Below are 27,418 nucleotides of genomic sequence, written 5' to 3'. Positions count from 1 at the left end.
CAAGGCCTGGCTTTATGTGAGGACAGTCATAGCTGTGTTGTTTTATGATGGTTTGTTACTTGTCTGTGACCATGTGAGCTTTGAGAACAGTGACTGAAGTCAAAATGGTTGTCAAGCAGCCAACTGAGCCAAGCCCTACAGAGCTGGGATGACCTCATTCTCTGTCTCTCTGCTCCATCAGCTTCACTCGTTGACCCCGAGTTGGGAGCGAACTGCCGAGGGGAGGTGGCTCCCTCTGCTGAGGACACTTAGACTAACAAACCTTGTGGGGATCCCACAAGAGCAAGAGCTTAGAAATACTGTGTGGGAAGCAGTGGTGATGTCTGAGAAACTCTAGTAATTGGGATCTTTGAGCTTATTTTCTTCTGTACTATTAATAGACAGTAAACAAACATTAGGTAGGAAAGACTTATGTCGAACTGACCCTTTAACGCGATCATTTGATTGTTTTTATCATTTTAAGTGTAAAGTAAAAGGCAAAACAAGTACATTATTTAGATGATACATTACGTTTTAATCACAATCTATCATAAGTCCAACATTTCTCATAGAAGAGGACTGAGGTGGTATAGCCAGGCCAGCAGTCCAAATCCTCTTGGACTGGGAAATAAAGTAATTATTTGCATACAAAAATATATTTAGACACATCTATTTGCAGATTAGCTACAACCAGTTAAATTAGCTCATCATATAGTTTACCTTCTGCTGACCAGATGAGTATATTTTGTCAATCATTGATGCATATGCTTGCTAACATGGTAAACACAATAAAGCACTGGAAAAACAGTCAAAATATTATTAGAGAATTCCTACAGACAGGTGACTGTGTCCACTAGGTGGCTCTTTTGTGCCAGTACTGTCACATCATTAGGGGGAATAGCACTGACAACCTGTGTGAGGTATGGTGCATGTTAAATAGGATATTTATAACATTGCGAACCATTAGGAGCTGGTGCTGCAACCAGTTACAGTACATTTACTGTACCTGCAGAAGTGCTTTCCATGTAAATTTTAAAAAATGTGTTTTTTGCCCTGGATCCTGTGTTGCATGTCATGCCCTGCTCTCTCTCCTCTTGTTTTCTGTCTGCTTCTTCACTACTGACTCCACAATAAAGGCAAGAAATGCAAAACCACCAAAGATAAACTAAAATCAAACAAAGCTCATGCCCTTTACCAGCAGCAAATCAAGCAAGCGCATTAGTATGATGCATGAGTGAACAACCAAAAACAGCTAAGAGTTAATATCAAAATAGCAACACGTTTCTAAACTAGTTAACTGCCTCACAGGAATTTGTTCCTAGCAGGAACAACATATAAGTGCTGAAGATTTGAAAAACTCACCTTTTTTTTTTTTTTTTTTACCTCCACCTAATCAAATTAAAAATCAGTCAACATTGATGTTGTCGAACCTGTTCAATATAATCTAAACCTTAATGCAGCTAATGCAGATGCATGATTTGGTAACTTTTGGGAGCCCAATATGCCATGCTCTGCAAACCTTCAAACTGGCATCAACAGGTGACATTTTAATAACAGACACAACCTCTGGCAGCCCCAGTGTCACAGGACAGTAATGGAAGGCAGCATCATTGGGAAAGTTGTCACACTATCAGAAAATCCCATCAAAACAACTGGTCTGTCCAATGTACAAAAATATTCACAGTAAACTTTATGAAAATTGTAGAGAGGAAACAGACTTCTACTTACATTTTCCATTTATTTTTGTGTATCTTTCCTACTCTGAGGCTTTACATGCTCATGGTGAAACTAGTGGTGCCTTTTACAATTTCACAACTTAGAAAGTAGAGCACCCAGTGGACACAAAGCCTTTAACATGCTTTGTTATGTAAAAAGAGTTGACAGACCCACAGAGGAAAACTCAGGAAGTGAAAAAGACTCATGGGTGTGAGAGATTACACAGCCTCAACCCAGATCCCACTGTCATATACAAACGTATCAAAGCTACATGTTAACAGCTTATACCCATGCACCTCTAGTTTATCAGTAAAATGCTTTGAAAAACAATTACACAGATGAAAATTACCATTTAGAACAAAACAAAAGCAAAGCAAACTTCCCGATCAGAACATTTTCAGAAACTATTTGCAGGAGGGCTGCTCTAAATATAAATATATATAAAAAAATATTTTCATGCAGAGTAGCAATTATAATAAAAATCCACTTCCCTCATCTCCTGGGCTAGCATGGCTGTGGTGGCTTTAAGGAGGATCTTATGCTACATGCTACATGGTCCCAGTCCTGGCTCCACGAGCATTACTGACAACTGGAAGGCGAGATGGAACAAATATTTGGTGGCATTTGGTTCCAAATGAGCATTTTGGCTTCATTTCAGTGAGCACTCTAATGCTGAAATATGAGAAGTAAACCTACAACCAGGCATCAGACGATTATACTGAACCACCCTAGCAACTGGCATCTTGCAGTATATCACAGTATATCCCTTTGCTTTTGTAGCATTGTTTATTTCCCTATTACGGGTCAAATAAAGGTTAACCTTATCCTGTCTTGATGTTATCCTATTTTATCTTATGTCAAAATGTAGTGAGTAAATGTTTTTGATGGAAATATTGTTCATATTTGTTAATACACAAATAGCGAACAATATTTCCATCAATACATTGTGTAGAAAATCAGATCAGGTTAGATTATATATTAAATTGAGTAGTGGGCAAGTTAAGAATCACACAGACCTACATTTTTTGAGGTGTCAATCTTACACTTTTGCATAAATCAGCCAATATAAAAATTCTGAAGATGAGAAGTGTGTTCACATCACATATGTCATCTCAGGATGACAGAAAACCAAAACACCCAGTTCCAAGTTGTCATTATTGCTTCATTGTGTTAATAATCCATTAAAAAACCAACTGGCTGTAGCACAGTCTGAAAAGATTTGGTGATAAATTATTGGATTATTTGTTCCCCTTTTTGTGAAAAAAAAAAACAAAAAAAAAACACCCCAATAGAACAGTCACCAATAATCCCAAATTTACCACTACCACCAATACCACCAACCATAGGGTTGCCATGAGGATGAGGGAGGGGAGGGGGGAGCAGCATGCAAGGGTGAGGGTGGGGGGGGGGGGGGGTCAGCAGGGTCTTCTTGTAGGTCAATCATATCATTCCTGTCGGAGAGAAGCAGTGTGTCTTTAAGGAGTTGTAATGATTTCCTGTTTCAAAATAAACAAAACACAGGTGCAGTTGTTACAGCTTTTACACATCTTTGTGCTCTGTGATTAAAAAAAAAATAGGAGTAGTCTAAATCTGGAAGACAGGCAGACCAGTTTCCACTACTTCAGAAAACATACTTTATGCAAAACTCAAGTTCTCTTTATAAACTCAGTCTTAGGTATTTTACTAATTTTAACAATCTTCTGAAGTTTGTTAGGCCAAGTGTTTTTAAAACAAGGGCAAATGTTAAAAAAGATTGTCAGAGCTACATCTGCCTCCAGCTGCTGTGCTCACCGTGGGTGAGTGGGTATGCAATTTGAAAATGCTTTGTTTGGTTATGAAAACCTTCAGCTTCACTTCATACAACCACAATTAGCAATTTAAATAAGGTGCTTAAAGGCTGTAAGTTTAGGCTTTGAATATCACTCTGGTGACTGCACCTGCTAGACAAAGTAATTCTGGTGTTAACTGAAAATCAAATTAATCTTGTGATCCAAAAGCTAAAGATGAACAAATTCTGATACCACTATTACTGGATATTCATCCAATACCAAGCTAGAAAAACAAAGTAAGCAATTATCCTTTTTGACAACATAGGAGACTTTGTAATTCTCGTAACATGTATTTTTCTATACTGGATGGTGTGTTACAAAGCCTGGCCATCACTCTGACCCATTTGTGCTGCTTTCCATTATATCAGTGTTGAATGTAGTGCGCCTTGGAGAAGGTCATATGCTGTGCAAGAATTTAGCACAGAGCCTTGTTGGCAGCAGGTTTGTAAGAATTAGCCTGTCCTTTCTCAGCTCTCAAACACACACACAGCAGCAGTGCTGAAGGTTTGATGTACTGTTATGGCAAGAGACTGTATTGAAGACTGCGTATCAGGAACACATCAGTTTTGGTATGAAGTTTCCTGGTGCTTGTTGCAGACACTATGTTGAGCATTAGTAGGTGGTTAATATTACTCTTATTCTCTATTTATCCATTTGTTTTGAAAGTAATCCCTTCTTCTTCTCCCCTTATGTTTTTACCTGTTTGATCATCTGCCCAGTTCTCTCCACGACGATGGTCTTGGTTTCTTTGACGGGTGAGGTGACCTGGTAGTCGTCACTTAGCAGACCAAGGATGGGGTACTGGTTTCTGTAACTACACAAACAAGGAAATAAGTTCAGTTATATCTTAAACAGGCAGATTATTGTGGTTACAGTAGTTTTGCCAAATTAGTTAAAATTTTCCTATAGTTCCAGCTTTTTTAAAATGAACTAAGTAAACAAACCCACTTCTGTTGATTTGTATGCTCAGTATGTTTCAAACAATTGTCTCTTCTAATTTATCACTAAATATGCAACTTTCAATGGCACTTTGACACTATGAGAAAGTTACAGTGTCATCCAGTACAATCTAGAATCTTAATCTAGTGAAAACTAAAGGGCATATTTATTTAAGGATTTGCATTCATTTTTGGGGCTAAACAGTGATATTGCACATGCTTGTGTTTACTAAGTAGTCATAACCAGAAGGAATTAACAAATGCGGCACTGCTACATGCATTATGTATTTTTAAGGTGTTCCCGGGGAGAAGGAGAGAATGGAAATTTTCCTGAAAGAACCAAAACCGTTGTCATAACATTTCTGTCATTTCTATGTCAGTTGTATTGGATACTGTGAAAAATGAACTCAGTCACGTGTGCTGACTATTTCTGTGGTGTTGTACCTCTTGGTGATGATGGTTTTGGTGACATTCTGGGAGCTGCCGTTCCTCTCCTCCCTTAGCTTCCGGATCTCCTGCAGGCCACAAAAGATCAAACATCACATGTCAGCAGAGTTGACAGGTACTGTGTGTTTACAGGAGACCTCTACTGTGCTAAAGAAGCTACTATAAATTGATTCGAAGAATGATTCTGACTGTGTGTGTGTGTAGGGCTGGTCATCAAACTTCCATACTGGTATTATTTTGAGCTCTTGTATTGTATGTATTAGTGAGACTTGTTCACTTATCCTTTTATCAGACCATTACTGGTTTAAGTCGTGACCTTTCCAGTTTAAAACTCTGCCTTGTACTTTACTGACTGTATTGTATTTAAGCACTTTTTTTTTTCAATGTATTTTGCATTTGTAGGTGTGTATGAATGAACTGCATGTTTGTGTGAGAAACTATAAATGCAGGTATGTGATGACAGCACAACAGGTGTGCAAGACAGAAATATTTCCAAGGTTAAAATTAGAGCATGCTTCAGTTGATGCACAAAAACAAACAAAAAAAAAGAAGGTCAGAATGCAGTTGGACCTGTAAGGTGCACACTATGAGATTAACTAGAAAGAGTTAAGCAAGATAAAATTCTCAGGAGCCTGGAGGAGTCGGGGAGTGTTTCTGTGTAAACACTTGGGTTTTATGATTTTCACTTCACACAGGTAAGTCACGCAGGTTGAGTAGTGTAATTTTTGCAGGACTGAACCTTTGTTCAAGTGCAGTAACTGAGCATAAAGTGACATCGCATCAGTTTCTATCTAGTAGTTAGAAGTGATTAAAGAGGTTGAACACAAACCGCCAAAACTATTAGAAAGAAATAATCAAAGGTAAAATTATTACCCAAACAGCCACCAATTACAGACGGACGTCCTAGAATAACTTCAGGTAGCAGCTGTGCAGTGAGGGATTTCAGACATGTCAGCTGCAAACCTTCAGTTTTACCAATGAATGAGGCTTTACAAACTGTCTGCCATCAGTATCAAGTCTGCATTCATTTTCATTTCTTAATTTAATTTAAAAAACTTTTCAAATCAGCCTGTTCCAGAAGCCTTCTATTGGCTTTTTATACTTAGATTAGATTAATGGAAACCAATGTATGTATAAAACAAAGAAAACTTCTGTTTAGAAATGAAACATGCAAACAGGCTGTACATGAGTGTTACAGACCTCCTCCTGTTTGGTGATAGTGATCTGCCGCTGCTCCAACATGGCGATCAGCTCTGAAATCTTCAGCTGGAGATTCTTGTCTGAGGATGATGTGTTAGTGCTGACCTCTGTCTGCATTCGTGTTATTTGGGACTGGAAGGAGAAGAGAGAGGATTCTTAACATATGTAGACGATGATGCTGTTTTTCCAAGATATAGAACTTTTTTTATTCACAGGGGCATTTTTAGCAGCATTTTTGGTCTTTTGTTCTTGTATGTTTTCCTCATACATAATTAGCCCCAAATTACAGCTGCACATGAACAGATGCCTGGGAGCATGATGCTTAGCATTGTTATCTCACAGCAGGAAGGGCTTTTCTGTGTGGTGTTTGAGTTTGAATTTGTCTGTGTGGGTTTCTTCTGTTTTTCCCTCCCAGAGTCCAAAGACATGCATGGGGTTAGTCTAATTAGTGAATATAAACTGCCTGTAGGTGTAAATGTCAATCCTGTGATAGACTGGTGTGGGTGTACCCTGCCCATTCAGTTGGGCTCTACCCATTATCCTGGATGCACCAGGACAAGCAGTAGATTACTTTGCATAATCCAATCACATCATATAGCATTTAGGAGCACATATATTCTTAATATAATGGATCATTGACAGTGTATCAAGAGATGTTTTGTATTGACCTCACACCAGACATACCCAATCATGCTCGGTAGGGCTGATGATGCTTCAAGCTGCAACCTAATGGTATCATGCTAATTTGCTCACTTTGCCATCTTAGTAATAGTGTAAGCCTACTAACATTTTATACTCAGCACTGGACTCAAACTGGGGCTGTTGAGAATGTTAGTGTTGCAGGTATTTAGTAATGCACATGAAACCTGATGTTGGCACTAAATGAAATTCACAATATTTCCCATGTACTTATAATTCATCCTGCAAAGGACATGGATTTTAGTAGTCTTGTTTCATTCTCACCCTCAGCCTCTCTATCTCCTGGTCCTTTTCTTCCTTCAGTGTGCTGAGCTGATCGGTGTACTGACGTGACAACTCCTCTGTCCTGATATGCAGGGTGGAGCTGCTGCCTTGGCCTGTCATCTGAAGGACAGGTGTACGAGGAAGGAAAGAAAGTCATCATCCATGATGTAAAGTTAACATTTCTACCTCATAAGTTTATCTTTCATTTATTTTACTTGAATTTAAGTGTCTCCAATGGTCTTTTATGCAAGGCACAGAAAACCAAAACAGGCAGGCAGTGTCCTTAAGCCAATTGTCACATAAATTATCACCCAACAACATTATCTACTGTCACATTAGATACATTAATATCTATGATTCTATATATAAATTCATATTCTTTATGCATACACATGAATTTAAAAATTTTCAATGAGTTTTCAGATCACACTGGATGCCAAACATATCACTCACCTCCAGTCCGTACAAGACTGAACAGATTTTTTCTGATAACATGGAAACAGGAAGCCTTAGTCATTCTGTTAAGTAATTGTGTAAGAAGTTTTGTTGGAATCCTCATTTGGATTGATTTGTGTCGTGACGATAAAAAGTTGGCTTGTAAATTTAAATGTAACCTCAATCACTGATCAAATGGTTTTCAACTGTAACACACCTGCTTTACTAGATTTATAAACTAATTTTTTCATGTAAATGAATTTATATTCTTAAACGGGTGATGGGTAGTGTTTTACCTTCTGTCGGAGCATTTCGTTCTCCTTCTCCAGCGCTCTCATCTTTCCCTCTAGCTCCTTTACCTTGAAATCGCGGCCTGAGTCGGTGTTTCGACAGGTCATGAGCTGGTTCTCCAGGGAACGCTGGGTTGCACTGGCTTCCTTCACAGACAGCTGGAGAGGGATGGCACACGCACGGTCACAAAGCAGCAGTGGTACACTAATGCAGCACAATGCAACAGTCCTGCTATAGAGCAGATACATAGATAGATACATTTTCGTGTCCATCATCCCCCCGCCCACTTCCAAATGCCGCTGGAATTTATTTTAAACAGAACTGCAACTTCTCATTGCAAAACCCACCATTGTACTGGGGAAGCCAAGGGCAATATACGCCCCATCATGTTTTCTTGTCTTTGCAGACTTATCCTCTGCAGTAATGTTATGTTAAGCTGGGGGCCCTCTCATAAACTTGTCCCCCTTTTGGGAACCACTAAATTAGACTGTAGAAATGTCACTGCACTTTAAAATACTAATGAAGGTTGTAACTGGGCTTTGATTTAAAAGAAGGTATTATCGTAAATAATGACAGGTTATCACTGGTATTACCACTGAATACATCTTCCCTGATGATGATGACACACTAATTTCACTGTAGCCCCAGATACTCACTTCAAAAGTAATATATCTGTCTGCTCGACTATACTCTACAAGTACAAACACATGCGCACACACACACACACACAGACACACTGTATAAACAGGTGTACGTCACCTGGAGCTGTCTGTTGTTTTCTCGGACAGCCTCCAGGAGGCAGTCATACTGCCGAGCCTGGTCTGCTTTGAAACTCAGATCTCTCTCCAAAGTCTCCTTCTCGCTCTCCAGACGCTGTAACAAGAATGAATCGGTCATATCTCCATTTGAAAACCACAAAGTTAGTTTTTTTTTTTCTTCTTCATCTTTCATCCACCTTTTGTACTGATTTTCATTTTTATTGAATGTCTTGTCAATCTGGGGGTGTGTATGTTGTTGTGGGGCGGGGGCAATACCTAGTGGTAATACCTACATTTGTTTTTATGTTTACATCATTCAAAGGCTTCTTTTGGGGTTTTTTGACTAAAAAAATAAACAACACATTTTTCCATTTGACGTACAACTTGTAAAATGCGCTACATAAATCAAATCTGACTTGAATCATATCAGAGATGCTAATCATTTCTCTTCACAACTGCAAAAAGACACTAAAAGTGACTCCACCTCACTGCATTATTACTGGCAGTATTAAGCAATTATTATTTTGCCTGAAGCCTCTACATGTCTGGTGTAAATTAAAGCATTTCATTAGCTCAACTGTGCAACACTTATATATTGTAATGAGTATGCTGAGGCTGTTCACTTTTGAACGAAGGAGATTTCAGGTTACTTTGCTCAGTTTAAGCTGCAATTAGGAAACTGACACAAACAAATCAATCTTAAGGAGCAGGAAGTTAAAATATGCTTTTCATATTAGTATATAGTGTAGTATGCTTTCAGTTACTACCATCTCATCCAGTTACAATATTTCTACTTTTATGTTCATGCATCACTTATAATAACAAAGTTATACTTGGAAATGTCTGCATATTTCCTCTTTTGATATTTTGTTGAATGCAGGATTTTTACTGACAACTAAAGTCTATGCAGAGCTGCACTGCCTTACTGATCCTGTTTCATCCTACTACCAAATCTTAAGTTCTATGCCGAGTTATGGTGACAAAAACCACGATCTAACTGAACTCATTTTGTCTCTTCACATGGAGACGTTTTTTCCTTTCAGGCGACAGCAGCTCTTACCCGCAGGTCTTCAGACATGTGGAGGAGCTCCTCTCTCAGGCTGCTGAAGGTGGACAGCAGCAGACGCATGCTCTTATCTGCAGTGAGACGGGTCTGGCAGAGAAACACACACACGTGAAAACATGCACGTATGAGATTAATACGACAATAAATGTGTGTCAAAATCAAATTAAGTTGCCCATTACTGGGATGATGATGAAGCTCAGCCTCTCACTCACCTGCAGCAGATAGCGGATTTGTTGTTTGGTCAGTTCAGTGGCTCCTTTGGGAATCAAAGCCTCCACCTCCTCTCTCTCCACCTGAAGACACACAAATAAATAAAGGTAGTAATATCCCACCTATAATATATAACCCTATAATTTTTAATGATTTTATATTTATTTGACATTTATATTAATTACATTTACTTGGAAAAAGCGTTTGGCCCCTAAATACAAGAACACACATACATACAAAAATGGTGTGTGAACACTGACACATAAAAAGCTGCAAGTCAATATTTTAACAGTAGCATTAAAGTGTGGCCTACTTTTAGTTCCCACCTGGTTTTGTTTTCATTACCTTTGATCATATTTCCAAGTTTCCCTTGACCAATGACGAAGCTTTGTCTGCAGATATTTATTTACAGTATCAGATGTTTTATACAGGTTTGTTTCTCACCTTATAGTCATTGCTGGGATCTAGCTGGTGTTTCCTGTGACACACAGGGAGGAAAGACAAACAATGAAGACGGCAGCACAGCTGGAGACCTGAGGTGAGTGGGTGTTTTTGTGTGTGTAGGAAAGGTGGGAGGAAAAAAAAGTGACAGACTGTATTTGTGTCTGCAGGGTTCACACAACTGATTGTTTCTCATAGTGACTCATAGGCCTTAACAGGGTCTCAACCAGACTCTGAGACAGAGGTTTGTGTGGATTTAAAAAAAAATAAAATAAAAACAGTCACATTAAAGTGAGTGACTTCCCATCTATGGTCTGCACAAGGATGTCTGTTTTTTAGGGTTAGAAACTATATTTAAAGTTGTAAGGAATTAATATAAATTAATGAGCATCAACCTTTGTGGAATAGTATGTAAATTAATATCTCCAAGCATACTGATTAAGATAATGACTAATTAAGACAATTAATTTATTAAGATACAAAGGGCTAAGACCACAATTGTGCATGTACTTTTTATTTACCACAAGTATTAGAACGGAAATACATATAATACATCATTTTCTTTCAGTTAAAAAAAAAAGCCAATTATGCATCAGTCTGTCTTCCAAACAGTTTCTGACTAGTTTCACATTTTCCTTTACAGTATAGCACCTAGCCCTGACTGTAGGTAGATAAACCGACCACACAGGTACACAGTATGAGTACGAGCACAGCTGTGTGTGCATCTGAGTGATTTAGTGCCTCAAATGTCAAGAGGTGGTTGACAGAGAGGTGAAAAGCTGGAGGGAGATTTTATGGTTATTGTCAGTCACACACACATAAATATATATACACAGTGTAAAATGACATGTGTTGTAGCTCACTCTGATTGACTACATCACACCATCTAACCTATAGTTTATCTCATCCTCCCTGCTTGTGACCCAGGTTTCCAGTATTTACATGCCTCACACAAGGTTGAAACAGGTGTCAGCAACAGTAACTGCAAACAGCTGACTACAAAACTAAACATATAATTTGTCACACAGAGTTAAAGACTGCGTCAAAGAAATCTTCACTGGAAGCAAGTCTGCATTTACAGAGTTGACTTTTTTGCCTTGTTGTAATGCAGTAAAATAAATATTTGCTCCCCACTTAATTCAGCAGCAAAAATTAATCATGGCACCTGTGAAGTTTGGAGAAGTAACATCAGTGACAAGAAACCTCAAGAATAACAAGGGAAAGAAACCAACCAAAACATGCCTGTGACCTGTTCAAGCATGCTGCTCTTAATGCTAATCCAAACTGCCAAACCCAGCATCTTTCTCCATGACAATGCCCCATGGCTGCTGCCCTGAAGTCTACGAGCCTTCAAGTGTACATCAGGATAATAAAACCAGAATAATGATATCATCACATAAATCCCCTTAATAAATGTTACATCTGTGAAAAGCTGGTTTCATCCAATAACTTTTGCGGCAATAATGAAAAGGTGTTCCAAAGAGGGAACAGTGTTGTAACTATTACCCCCAAACTATTACCGCTGACCAGTTTGTGTTTGGTCTGTCAGCCCTTTGATAGCCTGGCAGCCTGTCCAGTGTGTACCCCATAATCCCCTACAGCGTAAGTGTTGTTGGGTGGATGGATCACTGTGTGGACTGAGACATTATTTTTCTATTTAACAGATTATGTATTTAGATAAATGGACTTCAACACTTACTGTCCACGGATCTTGGACACGTGCTCAGAAATGCAGGAGTGGATGTCGCAGTTCTTCCTGTAGACTTCAGCCAGCAGCTCACCGAAGTAGCGCGTGTCCAGCTTTGTCACCTCAGGTACCTCCTTGAATTCGGTCTTCACCCCTGTCATGGATATTTTCTCCAACAAATGAGGTGGTTTCTGCTGAATGACATTGACAATCTCGACCTCTTCCACCTCCACTGCTGTCTCTTCCTCTTCCTCCACATCTTCATCATCATCTTCTTTCTCCTGGGGGAACAGAGACAGAAATCCATTTTCCAGCCTCTTAATCAGAATGAGACAATGTAGTACTGTTTCTGCTTTCATTTTTTTTTATCCTTATAAAAAACATGGTACACATACAAGATATGCATTGTTCTTTGAAATGGTCATATTAACAGATTGCACCAGTGATTGTAAAATGATGTCATAGTGTAAATAATTTAACACCCAGATTTGCAGATAACAAATGATTAAGAACATCCAATGCAAAATGTTATTCAGGTGTCACTCATCATTACTGTATTTCGTGCAACACCTCTCCTTGGCCTCCTGCCCAACACCTGCCAACACAGATTATTCTAAAACAGGAGGAGCAGAATGAAAAGCACCTTCAGTGATTGGCCTCTTTGATCTTATGATAAAGCAATATAATATACTTAGTTGTGCAACAATCAAGAAATGTAAAGATCTTTCAAATGCTTAAATTCTTTAATAATGATACCTCACAGTCACTTGAGAACATAGATGTTAAAGTTTATGTGGTATATACACTCTGAGGCAATTTTCCTCCGGCTCCAGTAATATCCACTTTTTAAACAACATGACCTTTAAAATGTTTCAAAACACTTCAAAATCCAAAATACATATACAGGTACTTCATGTTTGTCTGTTACTTTTGAGGACTGCTTGTCCAAGAGCAGAGACTGAGCCATGACCAGATAGTAGAGAATTACAGGGTCAGAGTATTTACAAACATACCATATTCAGAGACCTGATTACTGAGCACAAACATAACTTTTGACCATATTATTGCAAAACTATTGACATGAACCTGGTGTTAAAAGCCTGATTCGTAGTTTCTGTTCCAATTATGCTCTAACTGGTACTAGATTTTTGAGGCAGGAAACAAATATACATTTGACTTTTTGAAATATTTTAGTATATAATAACTCTGCTGTATTCTTTTTTTTTCTTTTGCAGATTGTAACCAAGATGGGTACAAAGCAGGATATTTAAAAATCAAAAAATAAAGTTTTAAGTGGTGGATGCAAAACTTCCTAAAACACATTTTGCATTTTTTTTTTAACCTGACAGCATATACACCAATAATAATTTATCTGCCACAAGCTAATATCAGATGAAATATCAGACTACAAACTCATCAGTCTAGTTCTACTTCCATTTAATCTCAAAATGTGTTGGATGTTCAGTGCTATGTGTAGGAATCTTTAATTGGAATCAAGGGTCTTAAACCATAAGGCCCAGACTAAACATGCATAATAGTAGATACATATAGTGTATATTTGTTATTATGTAGTAAATCAACTGTAACAAGCTTTGTGCTGCTATTTGAGGTCCCAGATTCTCCATCTGCCATTCAAGGCAGTTAGCGCTGCACTTGCACACCACACCTACATGCGATCTGAGGTGAACACACCCACAGCCTGCTGTCATCTGCCTGTAGCAACAAAGTCGAGTCAAGCATTTGTTACATAACCTGTAATGCAACACTGAGCTGAACTGCCTGTTGCGTGCACTTTTCACATAGCAAGCACCTTCTCTCTGCAAACACCTGCCTGTCACACTCACACTCACACATTACAGGCTGGTGGTGAAACCCAAAATAATTTCTATTGTTAGACTTGAGTAAACCTCTTATCTTCTTTTTTAGTTGGTTGTTAAAAGCTCACTTCTTCTTCTCAGTTAAACCCTCCACACTTCCTCATCTCTAAAGACTCAGGGAAGTCCTAAGACCTAATGGTGATAAAAAAAATTTATAATGAATGAAGATGGACGCTTCTGTGTTTGGAAGTCAGATTGGTTGGAATTTTTGACTAGCATGGTCTTGCTGATCAACACTGTGATGGTTTAACCTTCATGACTTATTCAGTTTCATGCAAGGGTGCAGCTGCTTTTTTTTGCAGGGTGTGCAGCTACACTAAAAAGGCCCCAGGCCTGTATGGGGCCCTGCCTTTACCTCCAAATGCAATATATCATTAGGGTTGATGGACGAGTTTTGATTAAAATAATGGCTTCCTAATGAGCTGCTGTCAGTCCATGATTATTTCAAAACTGTACTGGATAAACTCAGGTGCGTGTTTTTTTTATGCATAATAAACTAGAGCTTCTGTGTCCCAAGCATCTTAAATAATGTACTAAGTGTAAATGTTTAATTCATCCCAGCAAATATTTTATTACTAAATTAAAAATAACAGCTACCACACCTACATTACATTATTTGAAATTATCCCAAAGAGTTAAGATGAAAAAATCCTAATGCAAAATCAGGTTTGATCTGGCTCAACATTCAGTTTCACTCTTCTTTTCCCTTCAGATAAAGTGTTGGAGTTTAAAATCTTACTCCCTGCATTTTGCAGTCTTGCTCTTGGGGTGAAAAGAAAATGTGGACTGAAAACACTGGTTAAAATCCTAACAAAAGACATCCACATTAAACTGGACTCATGAGATGTTTCAGGATTGCTACAGTCTGCCATGTGGTTTCATTTGGTTTTTATCTTGGTTTCAGCCCTGGCAAAGATAAACAGAGCAGGAATGTTTTGTCTGACATCCTGGCTTCTTGAATATCCAAACTGTGGCTGTGCGGAGGCGTCCAGTCAGATTTCACAGGAGTTTAGGAGTCTAACTTGGCAACCAGGGTTTTACACCAAGTGAAGTTTACACTATTGTGCCATAGGAGGGCCACCAGCGTCATAAATGTGGGTTTTTCTTTTCTTTGATGGATAGTTGTTTTCAGTTGCATCAGAATTGTATAGCTGTCCCTGGTAGTTCAGAGTATGAGGAAAAGAAACATTTCAGAGGCCATAGTTCCCGTCTGTTTTAAAGTGTTTCTACGTACTATGGCCCTTAGTGCTCTGTAGCCACCACCCATGCACCAACCATCCAGTGTGAGGGACACAAAACAATGCTGTCAGCAACACCAGGAAGCACGGGCACTAGAAAAATATCAGGGAAATGCCAAACAAGGGAAGAACAACACAGTCAGCGAGGTGGCTAAAATGCTAATTCTAACACTGTGTCTCATCAGGCTCATTTGATTCTGATTTTGAAATATGTTACATTGTTCAGGACGAACTATTTGTTTTTCTACATCCCTTCCCATCCTGCTGAGACAGAACAAGCTGTCTGATGTTCAGCTTCCACATTCTAGCCAACAGTGCTGATCAATGAATAATCATTCGTCATTATTGAAACTGGTCACATTGTTGGAACATTCCTGTCACAGTTTTCAAATTGGAAATCAGGTGAATATCTTAGAGGATGATTATATTGTGGCTGAAAAGACTTTAAGATTTAGAAAATAGATTAAATAGCTTAAAAGAGAGTTTCAGTCTCAATTTGTTTAAATAGAATTTCAACTATGTTAAGTTTAAAGTAAAAAAATAGTCACTACCTGTTGTTAAGCAAGATTTGAAAACATAAACTAAACATTTAATCACCCAAATCTTTAGGCTGCTATGGGGTCAGACTTTGATGATGTTACAGTCATCACCAATTGTCATAAGAAAAGTCTGTGACTACGCTGAATAACATGTAAAGATAATGACTTATTGGCTCTTTTCTTCAAATGATGTTCTTTCATCGTTGTTGTTGTGAAAACAGTTGAATGTTTAGTGTCAAACATTAATGTGTCAGGCTTTCTGGAATACCTCCCAGGACAAATATGTGAGGAATGCTTTTCGGACTTGGTGCCTTGTGTTTGGAACTTGTGTTTTACTTGTGTGAGTAAAACCTGACTAAGCATAGTTTAAAAAAAAAAAAAACAACAACTAATAAAAAAGTGGGTTTTAAGTAGGGTTTCTACACACATTCAAAACTTATCTATTACATTTAAGTAATAAAACAAGTAAAAACATGTTTGTCAGGTTGTCTCAAAGCCCACTAATACCAAATATGACTATACAGAGTAATGGAAATGTAGTTACACTGAATTTGCCATTCATACATGGAAGAAGTAAGAACAAGTGAAGAATGCCAAGAGTGGATGAATAGAATTGAGGAAAAGGTTGTTTATTTCCTACTTAAGTACAGAAAATATTACGGTGACAAAGTCCGAGCTGCAAAAGGCACTGAACGCACCATAAAAACAAATTAGTAATAGTAAATTACAGTGCATATTTTATACACAATAAGTCACACACCTGTGACGCTATCAAAACACGATCTAATCTCTATGTTTTAATATGAACTTGGCACCAAAGCAAAAAATTCTGACACAACAACTCTGGTATCTGACAGTTTAAAGTTGTAACATCAACCGCTGTCTAGCTGCAGTGGGGACTAGGTGAAACCTGGAGTTGGGTTTATAATCCTGCAGAGGTTAAAAGTCACCAAGGACCAAACTCTGGCACTTATAGGCTTTTATTTTTTCTTGTTAAACATCAAATGCAAACAGAAATGAAAGAGAAATGTGCAGCACAAGGAATAAGGAGCCTACATATGTGATTCCTGCGATAACGTGTGTCGGTAGGCCTCTGTGCTGCAGGGCTGTAGTTGCTACAGTAACATGCCTGTTATTCTTGCACAGAAAGAGACAGCAGAGACAACAGACCTGAACCAGTTTGGACACTAAGCACTTTAAGGATAACCTGGCTTGTTATCTCTAGACATACATGAGTTAGAACAACACACAAAAAAAAAATCTGAAAGAGAAGATGTCACTTAGATTTTGCAAATACATCCCAACAAAACAGTATCTCAAATGTGAGTTTGAGTTATACACAATTTTAGAATTTCGCCTGTAATATTTTTTTAACCTTTGAACTCTCATCTACTTACAGGTACATCTCAAGAGACCTGCTTCTGTTATTCAGCCTAGCCCCAGTCATATAAGTAGAATGGTAAATAAAAACGTCTACACAGTAAAAGGAAACAACACTGTACCTCTGTCCAGGCTTTAGATTTGGAATATTTAAACACAAATCAAGTAGTAGTTTTGACCCGACAGAGGTGCAAGAGGAAAACATTTGTATCCCAGGAAACAGAAATATAAATACAAATTTCATTATGGTTAGTAGTTTGCATTCGACCACAGTTCTGGATGGCCAAACAGATGGACACAGTGTACTGTCACTATTGACTTTAGACTGCAGATATCATGTAACTTCAGTATTGGTGAAACTTTTATACAGCCGGCAACTGTACACCACTGGGCTTCCACAAACATTTAGTAAGTATGCAGGGTAAGGCTTTGGATGGTTTAGCTGGCTGATCTAGTTTTTACTTCTATGTGCTGTGAAAGGAGCGTCCCAAACATCCATCCATTATCTATACCCACTTATTCCTATTTAGGGTCACAGGGATCTGCTGGAGCTTATCCCAGTTCTCATTGGGTGGAAGGCAGGGGTACACCCTGGACAGGTCACCAGTCCCAAACAACAAGTAACTCAATATATCATCACAACACTACTGTATGTCAGGCTCTATGGTGTGTGTGTGTGAGTGTGTGAGGTGATGTCGATCCCTGTCTGAGGCAGACTCTCAGGACTTTGTGTGACCGCGTAACACTAGAGGTTGTTACTGGAGCGATTAGAGTCACATTACCACACAGGCCCTTTGTGTGAGTCTCTGAGTGCTTTTGTGTGTCTGTCCAGCAAAACATTTCCCATTTTTTGGGTGATTCAGTCTAACAGTGAAGTAAGAATCTTGCAATATATAACTACATAACATTTTTGCATTTTTGCAAAGACAAAAACAATAATTTCTAATGAAAATCTTGGATTTGATTTGGATTTATGTTTTTAAAAAAGTAATAGTAAGCAGTAGTAAGTATTCTTACTGCATTTACAGGTTTGTTTCCATTGTTTGAGGAACAAGATGGAACAAGAAGAAGGAATTTAGGATTTGACTTTTGGCAGAAATAACAAGATTAAGGCTTTTACAATACAACAACGGGATTAAAATCACAAATTAACACACACCACTGCTACAATAAACTCAGCTTCACCCAAAGCCAGAAAGCTCTCCAAACATCAATTTAACTGCAGCACAGGATTTAAACCTGTTACCTTGAGGTTATAGTTATGCAACTCAGAAACTTTTCACTGTCCTCAAGGACACATATCTAAACCAACAGCAATTCTTCTATAACAGAAGACTTTGCTAATAATCAGAGAATACAACACAAATAAAAAGCAAGCCATTATGTAAGTGGCGTGATGTTCTACTCTTATACATCTGCTCATAAGAACTTGCTCATTGATGCAGTAATGTGACATAATTTTGAAACGCAACACCAGTTTCAACATGCAGTGCATATTTCTAGTTAAGGACCCTTTTTCTAGAAAACCAAAAAAAAAAAAAAAAAAAAATAGATGAGCAATTTGGGAGTCAAACTGAAACTGTCAGTCATGTTTTTCCCTTTTTCTTTTAAGGAGGAGAGGCAAGTGATGAAATCTCAAGCGAAACCTTTCTAACAATCATTATCACAGCTGGATGTGATCCAGAAGTCACCAGAGCAGCAAAATTAAGCACTGAGAAAATATCAGAGGGGACATGCCATGTGTAAGAAATCCAACTGTGACATCAGTGTGCCAAACATGGGGCTGAAGTATTACTGTATTACTGTAAAACTAATTGTGTACACATAGGTACAGTCATAATCACTAATGTTTTGGATTTGTTCTCAACCAGCTAGTTTGTGTAAGGAGTTGTGGTACTATCTAAATGTGACACCTGATGGATGCAAAACCAAACTGGCCTTGTACTATGGTGCTGACACGTTGTAAAGGTAGTTGTAAGTTGATGTACACAAACACAAATTACTTCTGTTGCTCCTCGCAAAGGTTTTCTCAGTTTCTGTGTCAAAAATGATAATGATAGGTCAGCTCACTACTGATTGGGAAAAGAGAAAGAAAACAAGAACTGGTGTAAAAAAAAAAAAAAAAATTAAAAGATAAAGCAATTTCACCAACTTTGCAAAACCATGTGCTGGATGCACCCCAGGGCCATATTTCAACTACACCAATTTCAGACCGCTAAAGAAGAAGAATGAGTGTTTATGAGCAGCAGACTGCAAAGCAGATGACATACAGATGTGATCAGATAAATATATACAGATGAACCAGTGAGCTTGTGCACATGAGCAACTTTTACAGATAAAGTATCTTTGCGATCATTTGACTGCCTGTGAGGAGCAGACCAGGAAAGTGTTATCTAGCTTACAATACTGTGACAAGAGAACACAGATAAACATTTCTAAGGGCAACAGACAAACAGTGGGGGACAAAAATGTAGCTGTAAATCTGTATGCCAGGTGCAACACTGTATTTTGTGACACCAAGAAAATCGTTGTTGGTGAAAAATGCGAAATAGTAAAGCTACAAATCATCTTCTGACAAATACAGAATTAGACTGCACTGAATCAGACCTGTGTTTCCCTGGATGGCTCAGAAACTACTAGAGAAGACATCCTTATAGTAAACATCAAAAACATGGTGTCCTGTTTAAAATTCTTGCCTCACCACAATGTGACGGCCTCCTGCGCTCTCCTGTAATTAGGATTGAATACCTCAAATACCCTGCAGTGGTGAGAAAATCCTCTAAGGCTCTAAGCTTATGAGACACAAAATACTCTATAAAAGAAACTCAGAGATCACACTCACATTGTTTGATCTGTCAAATCTTGGTTTGAACACTACAAAGTCATTCTTGCCAATAATTAGCTATGATTAAAGAATTAGATGATAATAGAAATAATGCAAGTCAATCCAGTATTTAATATATATATTTAGGTTTGACACAGCAAAATGCTTTTTGTCTTTATTTCCATAAGCCTCTCGTGTAAGAGGCGGTTACTCACTTTTTGACTTGTGAGTTTACCACACCTTCCACCCTGACAGTGATCCTCTTTGTTAATAAATCCCAGTATGTTTGTTACAGTTTCAGTTTTTTTTGTTACTGTGAAATAGATCGAACTATGTGTTGTCACATTGCAGGTGCTAGATGGATAGATAGTTAGAATGGATAGGTGTGTGTGTGTGTGTGTGTGTGTGTGTGTGTGTGTGTACTTTTCCCCCTCAGGCTTACTGAGTGTTTGTCAGTCATCAAACACAGTGACGGGCAAAAAAGGCTGAGCCTGACATCACTTTCATCCTTCACTGCAGCCATGGTTTGGTTTTACCTGTTTCTTCCCACACCCACTTTAACCACTTCAGTCTTGACAGTTTTACCAGTGGGTTTGGTTTTATTCCACACGTAGTGAAATGACAAATCTCTATGTTCTCGTCAAGAACCGCAAGTTTACAAAAATGTAATTTTCCAATAGCAACACGAAACCTTTTAGTTTTGCTAAATTTCTGGTGCCTTGACAAACAAAGTACTGGCAAATGAACAAATAACACCATAATTTAAAAAATCAAATCAGGACCCGGATCAGAAACAATCCTTTGCCTCCAGTCCTGTAGGAAAACACCCAGAGAGGTGTGGTCATGGTGTCTCCCTAACAATCAGTTCTATCTAACTTCACCCTGATCAAAACAAAAAAAATCATCAAACGATTTCCTCCACCTTTTCCAGAAAAGCTGAGTAGCAGATTTCAGTCTGAAGCCCAGATTATTTTCTTAAATTTCACCTGATGCAATGCTGAGCAAGTAAGAGCGAAAGCAGATTACAGGACTCTCTGCAGATGACGTATGGAAAGATTAAAGACTCCAAGAGTGTAATTAAAAGACTGAGGACGACCAAACAGAGGAAGAAGAAGAAAATGGCACATAAGTGCAGACTTATGACAAGCTCACAACATTTTCAGCCAGCACTTAACGTATGAAAATATGCAGAAAAGAAAACATTACAAATTTCTTGTGTTATGCAAAAATCCTCACAACAAACATGGACCATGTTTGAACTGTTGTGAAAGTTCAAAAGGTCATATAATGAATTCACTGCACTGCAAAAAGCTTAATATGAAGGCGTCATCATACACAAAACTAAAACACACGTAATCGCCAATTATGACGGCCGTTATGTAGACTGCCCCACAAACAAATCAATGATGATCAAATGAATCACAATCACAATATACATGTAACTGCAGTGAGGACTTTTTTTTACAACAAGCCAAGATAAACAGCATCAAAGCAGCGCCACAGCTGCTATAATTCACAGAACATACCTGTTTTGACAACAGCCATATACATGACGCTGCAGGTTCAAATTAAAGGAATGTACCCACCCAAAGCAAAGATCTGTGGGAAGTGACCAGACACACCCTGATTTCACACCCACCCTCAATGGTTTGTCAGCATTGCAACAAAGTACTGTTGTAACAGTATTAGTGTAGAGGCAAGGCGTTGCTGCACACAGAGCGCATTTGTGTGCAGCAAAGTGCCCCTGGCAGAACTGAGAAGATTTTAAAATTTAAAAAAAAAGAAACACACACACACACACGTGTATTGTGCTACTGTTTTTTCACACACTGACACATTCCCATACTGGAGTTTTATGCTAGTGGGTGTGGCTGCACAGAACCAACAGATGGACTAAACACGCCCTCTGCATTTCTGTCATTTTGTTAGTCAGGTTGAAAAAAACAACTCCATGTTCTACGACAAATTTACACGTGTATAGCAATGTATCATTGGCACAAACAGCTGAAACCACACTGCCTTTGATTTTACCAAAATGGAGAATTTAGACACAAAGTGCAGAGTAAAAGCACCTTCTAATACACAGGGCACTATTGGAGAAAACCAGGTTCTCAAAGTAAAATATAAGACAACAACATAATTCTGATACAAGTAACTCAGAGGTGTCAAATACAGTTTCTCTTTTATTTCTGCAAAAGAACACAAAGTACCATAGATGAAGAAAAAATGAACTGAACTAAACTAAAACAAAACTTAACATGGTCCAGTATCCAGTAGGATTACTTGTGCAGTGGCGAGACCCCTGTTTTACTGAGCAACCAGTCTTTCATGGCGAAGTGGAATTTTTAGTTTTGTGTGCACCCTTACCTCCTCCTCAGCACTTCTTGGCTCGGGGCTCTTTACTGGACTGGATGAATGGCTGAACACTGATGACTTCCCACTGATGCTCTGAAATAACAGATGAAAGATAGAAGGAAAAAAAAATTAAGAGACTCTCAGATTTAAACAGAAAATGATGGATGAATAATGAGCGTCTGTCCTCAGGTCAATAGTACATGTAAGTGAAAGTGATTTAAAAACTATGTTAAAGAGTAATGAAAATCTATACAATTGTAATATACTAAATATGTCCTGATTAGACAGGTGTTACTCCAACCAGATTGTCCTCCAGTGTATCATATAGGGTGGAGGAGAATGTGAGGTTATTTCCTGTAGACTGAATGACCACTTAAGAAATTGCTGAAAAAGACACGTTTCCCTTCTGACTCAGCTGGTTAGAAGCACCACAAAGATACTGGGTTATGAGAAGACTGAGGATCCCAAATCATGTATGATACAAATATGTTTAATATGACTCAAGCTCATTCTCTGACAAACACAGTTCATGCAGATGCGGCTCTGGATATGTCCATAATTTAACACTGTTGTGCTGTTGTCACGGCTGAAGCATTAGGACTTAAACTCGATTCACACTCGTCACATAAGCAATTTATGGCACAGCTGCTGTATTTTACTCTGACATTCGTCCAAATGACAGTGGTGAACAGACAGGTGATTGTGAATCTCATTTGAAATCTCAACATTAATAGTTCAGATTTGTTTCAATGGAAAAGGAACTGTCTACACACTTAGTATTAGGGATAAGTGGGAAAGATGCATTTATGTAATTCGAGTGAAATTACTCTTCTTATACATGCATGCAGTTTTACCCATGAATTTTATAAAGTTTGGTGCTGTGTTTCTTCCTGACATTGTGAAGGGGACGTTGCCACTTGTCCTTCTGCCCTGACGTCACCCTGATGGGATTGGCAAAATCGATAATTGAATCAGAGCCAAAAACAGTCCCCATGCATTCTGATGAGGAAATACAACATGTGTATTAGCCAACAACAACCAGACTTTCACAATGAAGCTCACTCTCAGATTTGCCTCTCAAACCCAAGACAATGGTGCACAATGCAAAATACAGAGCCCCAGTCTATTCACCTAACTCTAGTGTGAGGAAACCAAAAGCTGCCATGATCCAAGATGACGACTTCAAACTGCCTGCTTTGTCTGATCATTAAATTAAAAGCCAAAAACATTTGATATACATAGATGTAAAACTCAAACAGCCAAACCTGATATTTAGGAAAATCTACAAATATTTGGAACAGTTGATCGACAAATGACTGACAGTTTATAAAAACTATTAACATCCTCCATCAATTAATCGCTTTATCACTACTAATTAGAGTAACATCTCAAAACATATTGATAATTAATAGACGTAACACTGCTCTTTTAATTTACAGGCATGTACAGACTTCAGTAACAGATTTTACTAGTACACTGGGTATGTCGATGTAGTGCGTTATAGATTGACAGGCTTGCAGGACATGGTGTTATTTTAAACATTAAAATGTATGCAAACAAAATAAATATGTAAAATATTGTGTCACATGGAGGTTAATACAAATTTAAATGACGAGAAAAATCAAAAAGCCAAGAAGCGACTCTGCTGTTTGACCTCTGATCAGTGCAGTGTAGTTCAGCAGAAGTGACACAGGCAGGTGGAGAAGGTGTTTGCCTTCAAATGTGCGGGTGTGCCGCCATAGCAAAGTCAGATTGGGTGTGGCACCGCTTCTCTATTAAACACGTCATGAACATTTAGTTTAGTGCATTGACTAAACAGTAGAATGAGACTGAAATGGTGAAATGTCAGCATGACGGCAGCTAAAAGGAAGGTCCTGAGGGGTGTCCTGACAGTTTTCTCTTCGACTGAGAAAGAGATTTAATTCAATCATTTCTATGTAAGAGGCAGTAGAAGAAAATTTGAGGGAATAAAAATTCAAATGTTTTCCGCCTACAGCAGGAACTTTGTCCTAAGGGCAAAGGCCAAGGCATTCAGGAAGTGGTTATCAGAGCAGGAAAGAGGCAAAAGCAGGTGCAGGTGCAAACTGGTGCCTTGTAAAAAGTAATCAATGGTGTGGCAGGCTCTGATAGACCAGAGCTGTGTCTGAGCACATTCACTGACGACAGAAACCTGAGAACTGCTGCACAGTTTGTATCGATCGAAGGGACTGTACATTTAATAACACCATACTGTATCTTGGCACAGACACAGCTCCTATTACACAGTCACCTGACAACAGTTTCTTAATCCCAACAGTGGGTGTGAGCAGACCACAGAAAAGCCATTAAAAAAAAAAACACTTTGAAACCCAGATACTGGAAACTACATTTTTTAAACCAATGCCAACAAGGTGCTTCCAGTACTAATCATTCCTGTTCTAGATGACATGCAGCAAAGGCCTACTGGCTCAATCAAAGCAAAGATGTTTCAAAAGGTTAACTGCTATTGTGACTTTATAACTCTTCAGCTAATGCTCAGGTGTCAATACGCACTTTGATTTGGTGTGAGCTTTTTTTTAAGTTGACTAGTTTGTATATTAAACTACACACATGAGGCAAAATTTCACTTTTCTGAAATTTTCACACTCAGAAAGTTTCTACTTTGTGCAGTAAAGATTTATTTTTTCTCGCTGCTGCCTGCACATGGACAGTCTTGTCCCAGCACTTCATCCTTGTGTCCATATTCCTCTGATCACAGACTGTGAAAATTCAAAGCACAGTGTCAGAAATAATAAGTCGATGCCATGTGGCCAACATGCTTACACTGCTAATTCCCTTTCCTTACTGGGAACGGCAAACTGATGAGGACATTTTACATGCAAGCTTTATCGATGACCGATTGGTGCCTGCACTCAAAACAACAACTACAGATGCCGAGAGATGGTGGTTTTTATACCATCAAGTTGGGAGTGATGGTCATATTTTCCTTCAAATACCAGACACAAAGAGCAGAAACCTGAGATCTAATTTGTCCTTCTAAACTGCTGATGACTTAGTTCTGTTTACAAACATGGGAACCACAGTAACCAAATAATCAGCTTTCATTGGAAATACTAGAACATAAAGACACACAACCCTAAAATGTGTTTTTACATAATCATGAATAATACCATAAACTATAAAACCAATCTATTAATATTCAGACCTTCTCATTCCACCTTCACCAAGTTACTTTTAATCATATGTTTGTTTATTACACAAGAACCTGAATTATTCTGGCATGTTGTGTACAGATGCTTTCATTTTCCATAAGAAGAAAATCAGGAGCCTAGCTTGAACATGTGTTTATACCTACTGCATTATGGTGGTAAAACAGTTTCTAACAGGTAAGTGTCAGCAGGAGGAGACGCAGGACGGACAGGGGGACTCACCTCTAACGTGTTCTGCTGCTGGTACACTAGGTCGGACTCCTGGCTGCTGACGCTGAGGCGCGGCACGGCCTGCAGGTACAGCGGGGACATTACCTGTTGCATCATGGGCTGCACCATAGGCTGCACCATAGGCTGCACCATAGGCTGCTGCATCAGGACGAAGGACTGCTGCTGCATACCCGGCTGCACCGGCACCAGGTACCGCACCGACTCATAGCCGTTCACCGCGTATGGCAGCGGGGACACCGGCTCGGCAGAAACCACCGTGCTGGTCACCGGCTCCGGAGAGACCACGTTCATGGTCCGGTAGGTCGTAGTCGTCGTTTTTTGGCTCGTCTGGAGTGACATTTTGATTGATCGGTGGGGAAGAAATCCGAGAGAAAAACAGCGAGAAAGTTTGAGGTTTCTTAACTGCGGGATCCAACCGCGCAGGTTCCTCTACTTGTTCTCCTGTGAAGCGCTGGACCGACCCGATCTAACTTCCTCCTCGGATGGGCTGCCTGAAGAGGAAAGTCCGGTCAGAGGACTTTTTCATACAAAGCCAACTATTGTGGGAGGTGCCGAGCTGTTCTGTATTCAAACCCTGCTCTGAGCGTCGGGAGGTGGGAGGGACAAACAGATGACACCAACATGATCGTCTAATCGAGTACAGGGTAACTAAAGTGGAATTACACGGGGTAAAGTTTGGCTCTCCTTCCTTTTCTCTGTGTTTATGTGTGTTAAAGGTTTGACAATAATGAAAACAGAGTAGATCAACTGGAGGTAAAGAAGCTGATCAGCAGCTATAGGTGGAGACAGACAACCCATAATGAGAAAGAAAGACAAAGTGGTCTGACAGAGTGTACAATAACAAGAATTGGCTGTGGGGCCCCACTGACACCCCCAGCCATAACCCATACTTGCCAAATACCCCTGATTTTCCCAGGAGACAAGTTTTACACACCACTTTTAACTCCAGTGAGCATTAGTAGACGTAGCCTGTGCTGACTCCAGGCAGAAAGGAGCAACACTGTCATAAATCTGTCATATTTCACAGGGGACTGCCTTGGCCAAGGTGATGGTAGTGGATCATCGAGGGTTTAAGCTCCCTCATTATTCAGTTAACATCTGTGGTGTGGACAATGAAGAGGTGTCAGCCTACAGATATTGAGGACAATCTAGGACACCTGGACAGTAAGTTGGACTAGTCACTGAACTGATGTACAATACAAAAAAGGGTGGAGACGACTTTTCCTATGGGTCCTTTGACTCACTGGAAGCTGTGGTGAAGAGATGCCCACAGGAAAAGGTAGAGGCCATCCTGGAATACACTGAACAAGTTCCCTTACAACATCCTGATGGAGCAGAGAAGCATCTGCAGTGGACGACTCACCTCACTGAGCTGCAGGTCTGAACGATACAGGAGATCCTTCATCCCCACTGCCATGAGGCTCTACTACACCTCAGACAATTGCAGATGACTAACTAGACCTTTACTGAGTACTTTTACCACTTACTACTTTGACTACAAGAATTTCCCTTTAGGGATTATTAAAGTTTAGCTCATCTCACATTAGCACATTAGACTGCATAGCTGAAACAGCACTTTGTTTTTAGAATGTTCTTTCACATCTTTATTTACTTTGTTTTGGTCTACTTGAGATTAAATTGGGATATATATATATACCATAAAATAAAATGAGTCTGATACCCCTAAATAAATGAAAACAGATTTTTATTTTTTATGTTAGAGTTCTTGCTAAAAGGAGGAAAATTATTTTGTATTCTAATAAAGTATTTGCTAAGAATTAAAAGTATCTAAATGTGTACCCACTGCTCCCAAGTTCTCAATAAGT

At 39.0% G+C, this 27,418-nt stretch overlaps 1 protein-coding gene across 2 annotated transcripts; it reads right to left on the bottom strand.

Annotated features, from left to right (window-relative positions):
* Nucleotides 1–493: 493 nt before the first annotated feature.
* On the bottom strand, nucleotides 494–26,153 carry pof1b (POF1B actin binding protein). 2 transcript variants are annotated; one of them, XM_026329088.1, is made up of 13 exons: nucleotides 25,584–26,153; nucleotides 22,186–22,266; nucleotides 11,973–12,241; nucleotides 10,277–10,310; nucleotides 9,835–9,915; nucleotides 9,617–9,709; nucleotides 8,558–8,671; nucleotides 7,804–7,956; nucleotides 7,073–7,192; nucleotides 6,110–6,241; nucleotides 4,907–4,977; nucleotides 4,224–4,338; nucleotides 494–3,191 (listed from the first exon to the last, which is right to left on the bottom strand). In XM_026329088.1, exons 1-13 carry the CDS (start codon nucleotides 25,929–25,931, stop codon nucleotides 3,171–3,173), a joined length of 1,632 nt encoding a protein of 543 aa, XP_026184873.1. In that variant the 5' UTR covers nucleotides 25,932–26,153; the 3' UTR covers nucleotides 494–3,170. The 2 variants fall into 2 exon arrangements, with proteins under 2 accessions (XP_026184873.1, XP_026184874.1); XM_026329089.1 differs by having other exon boundaries at nucleotides 494–3,146.
* Between the last annotated feature and the right edge of the window lie 1,265 nt (nucleotides 26,154–27,418).

The sequence above is a fragment of the Mastacembelus armatus genome, chromosome 14, assembly GCF_900324485.2.
Source record: "Mastacembelus armatus chromosome 14, fMasArm1.2, whole genome shotgun sequence".
In the NCBI taxonomy this organism is placed as follows: Eukaryota; Metazoa; Chordata; class Actinopteri; order Synbranchiformes; family Mastacembelidae; genus Mastacembelus; species Mastacembelus armatus.
Note: the sequence above shows the minus strand (reverse complement) of the source record. Positions and strands in the feature narration are given on the sequence as shown.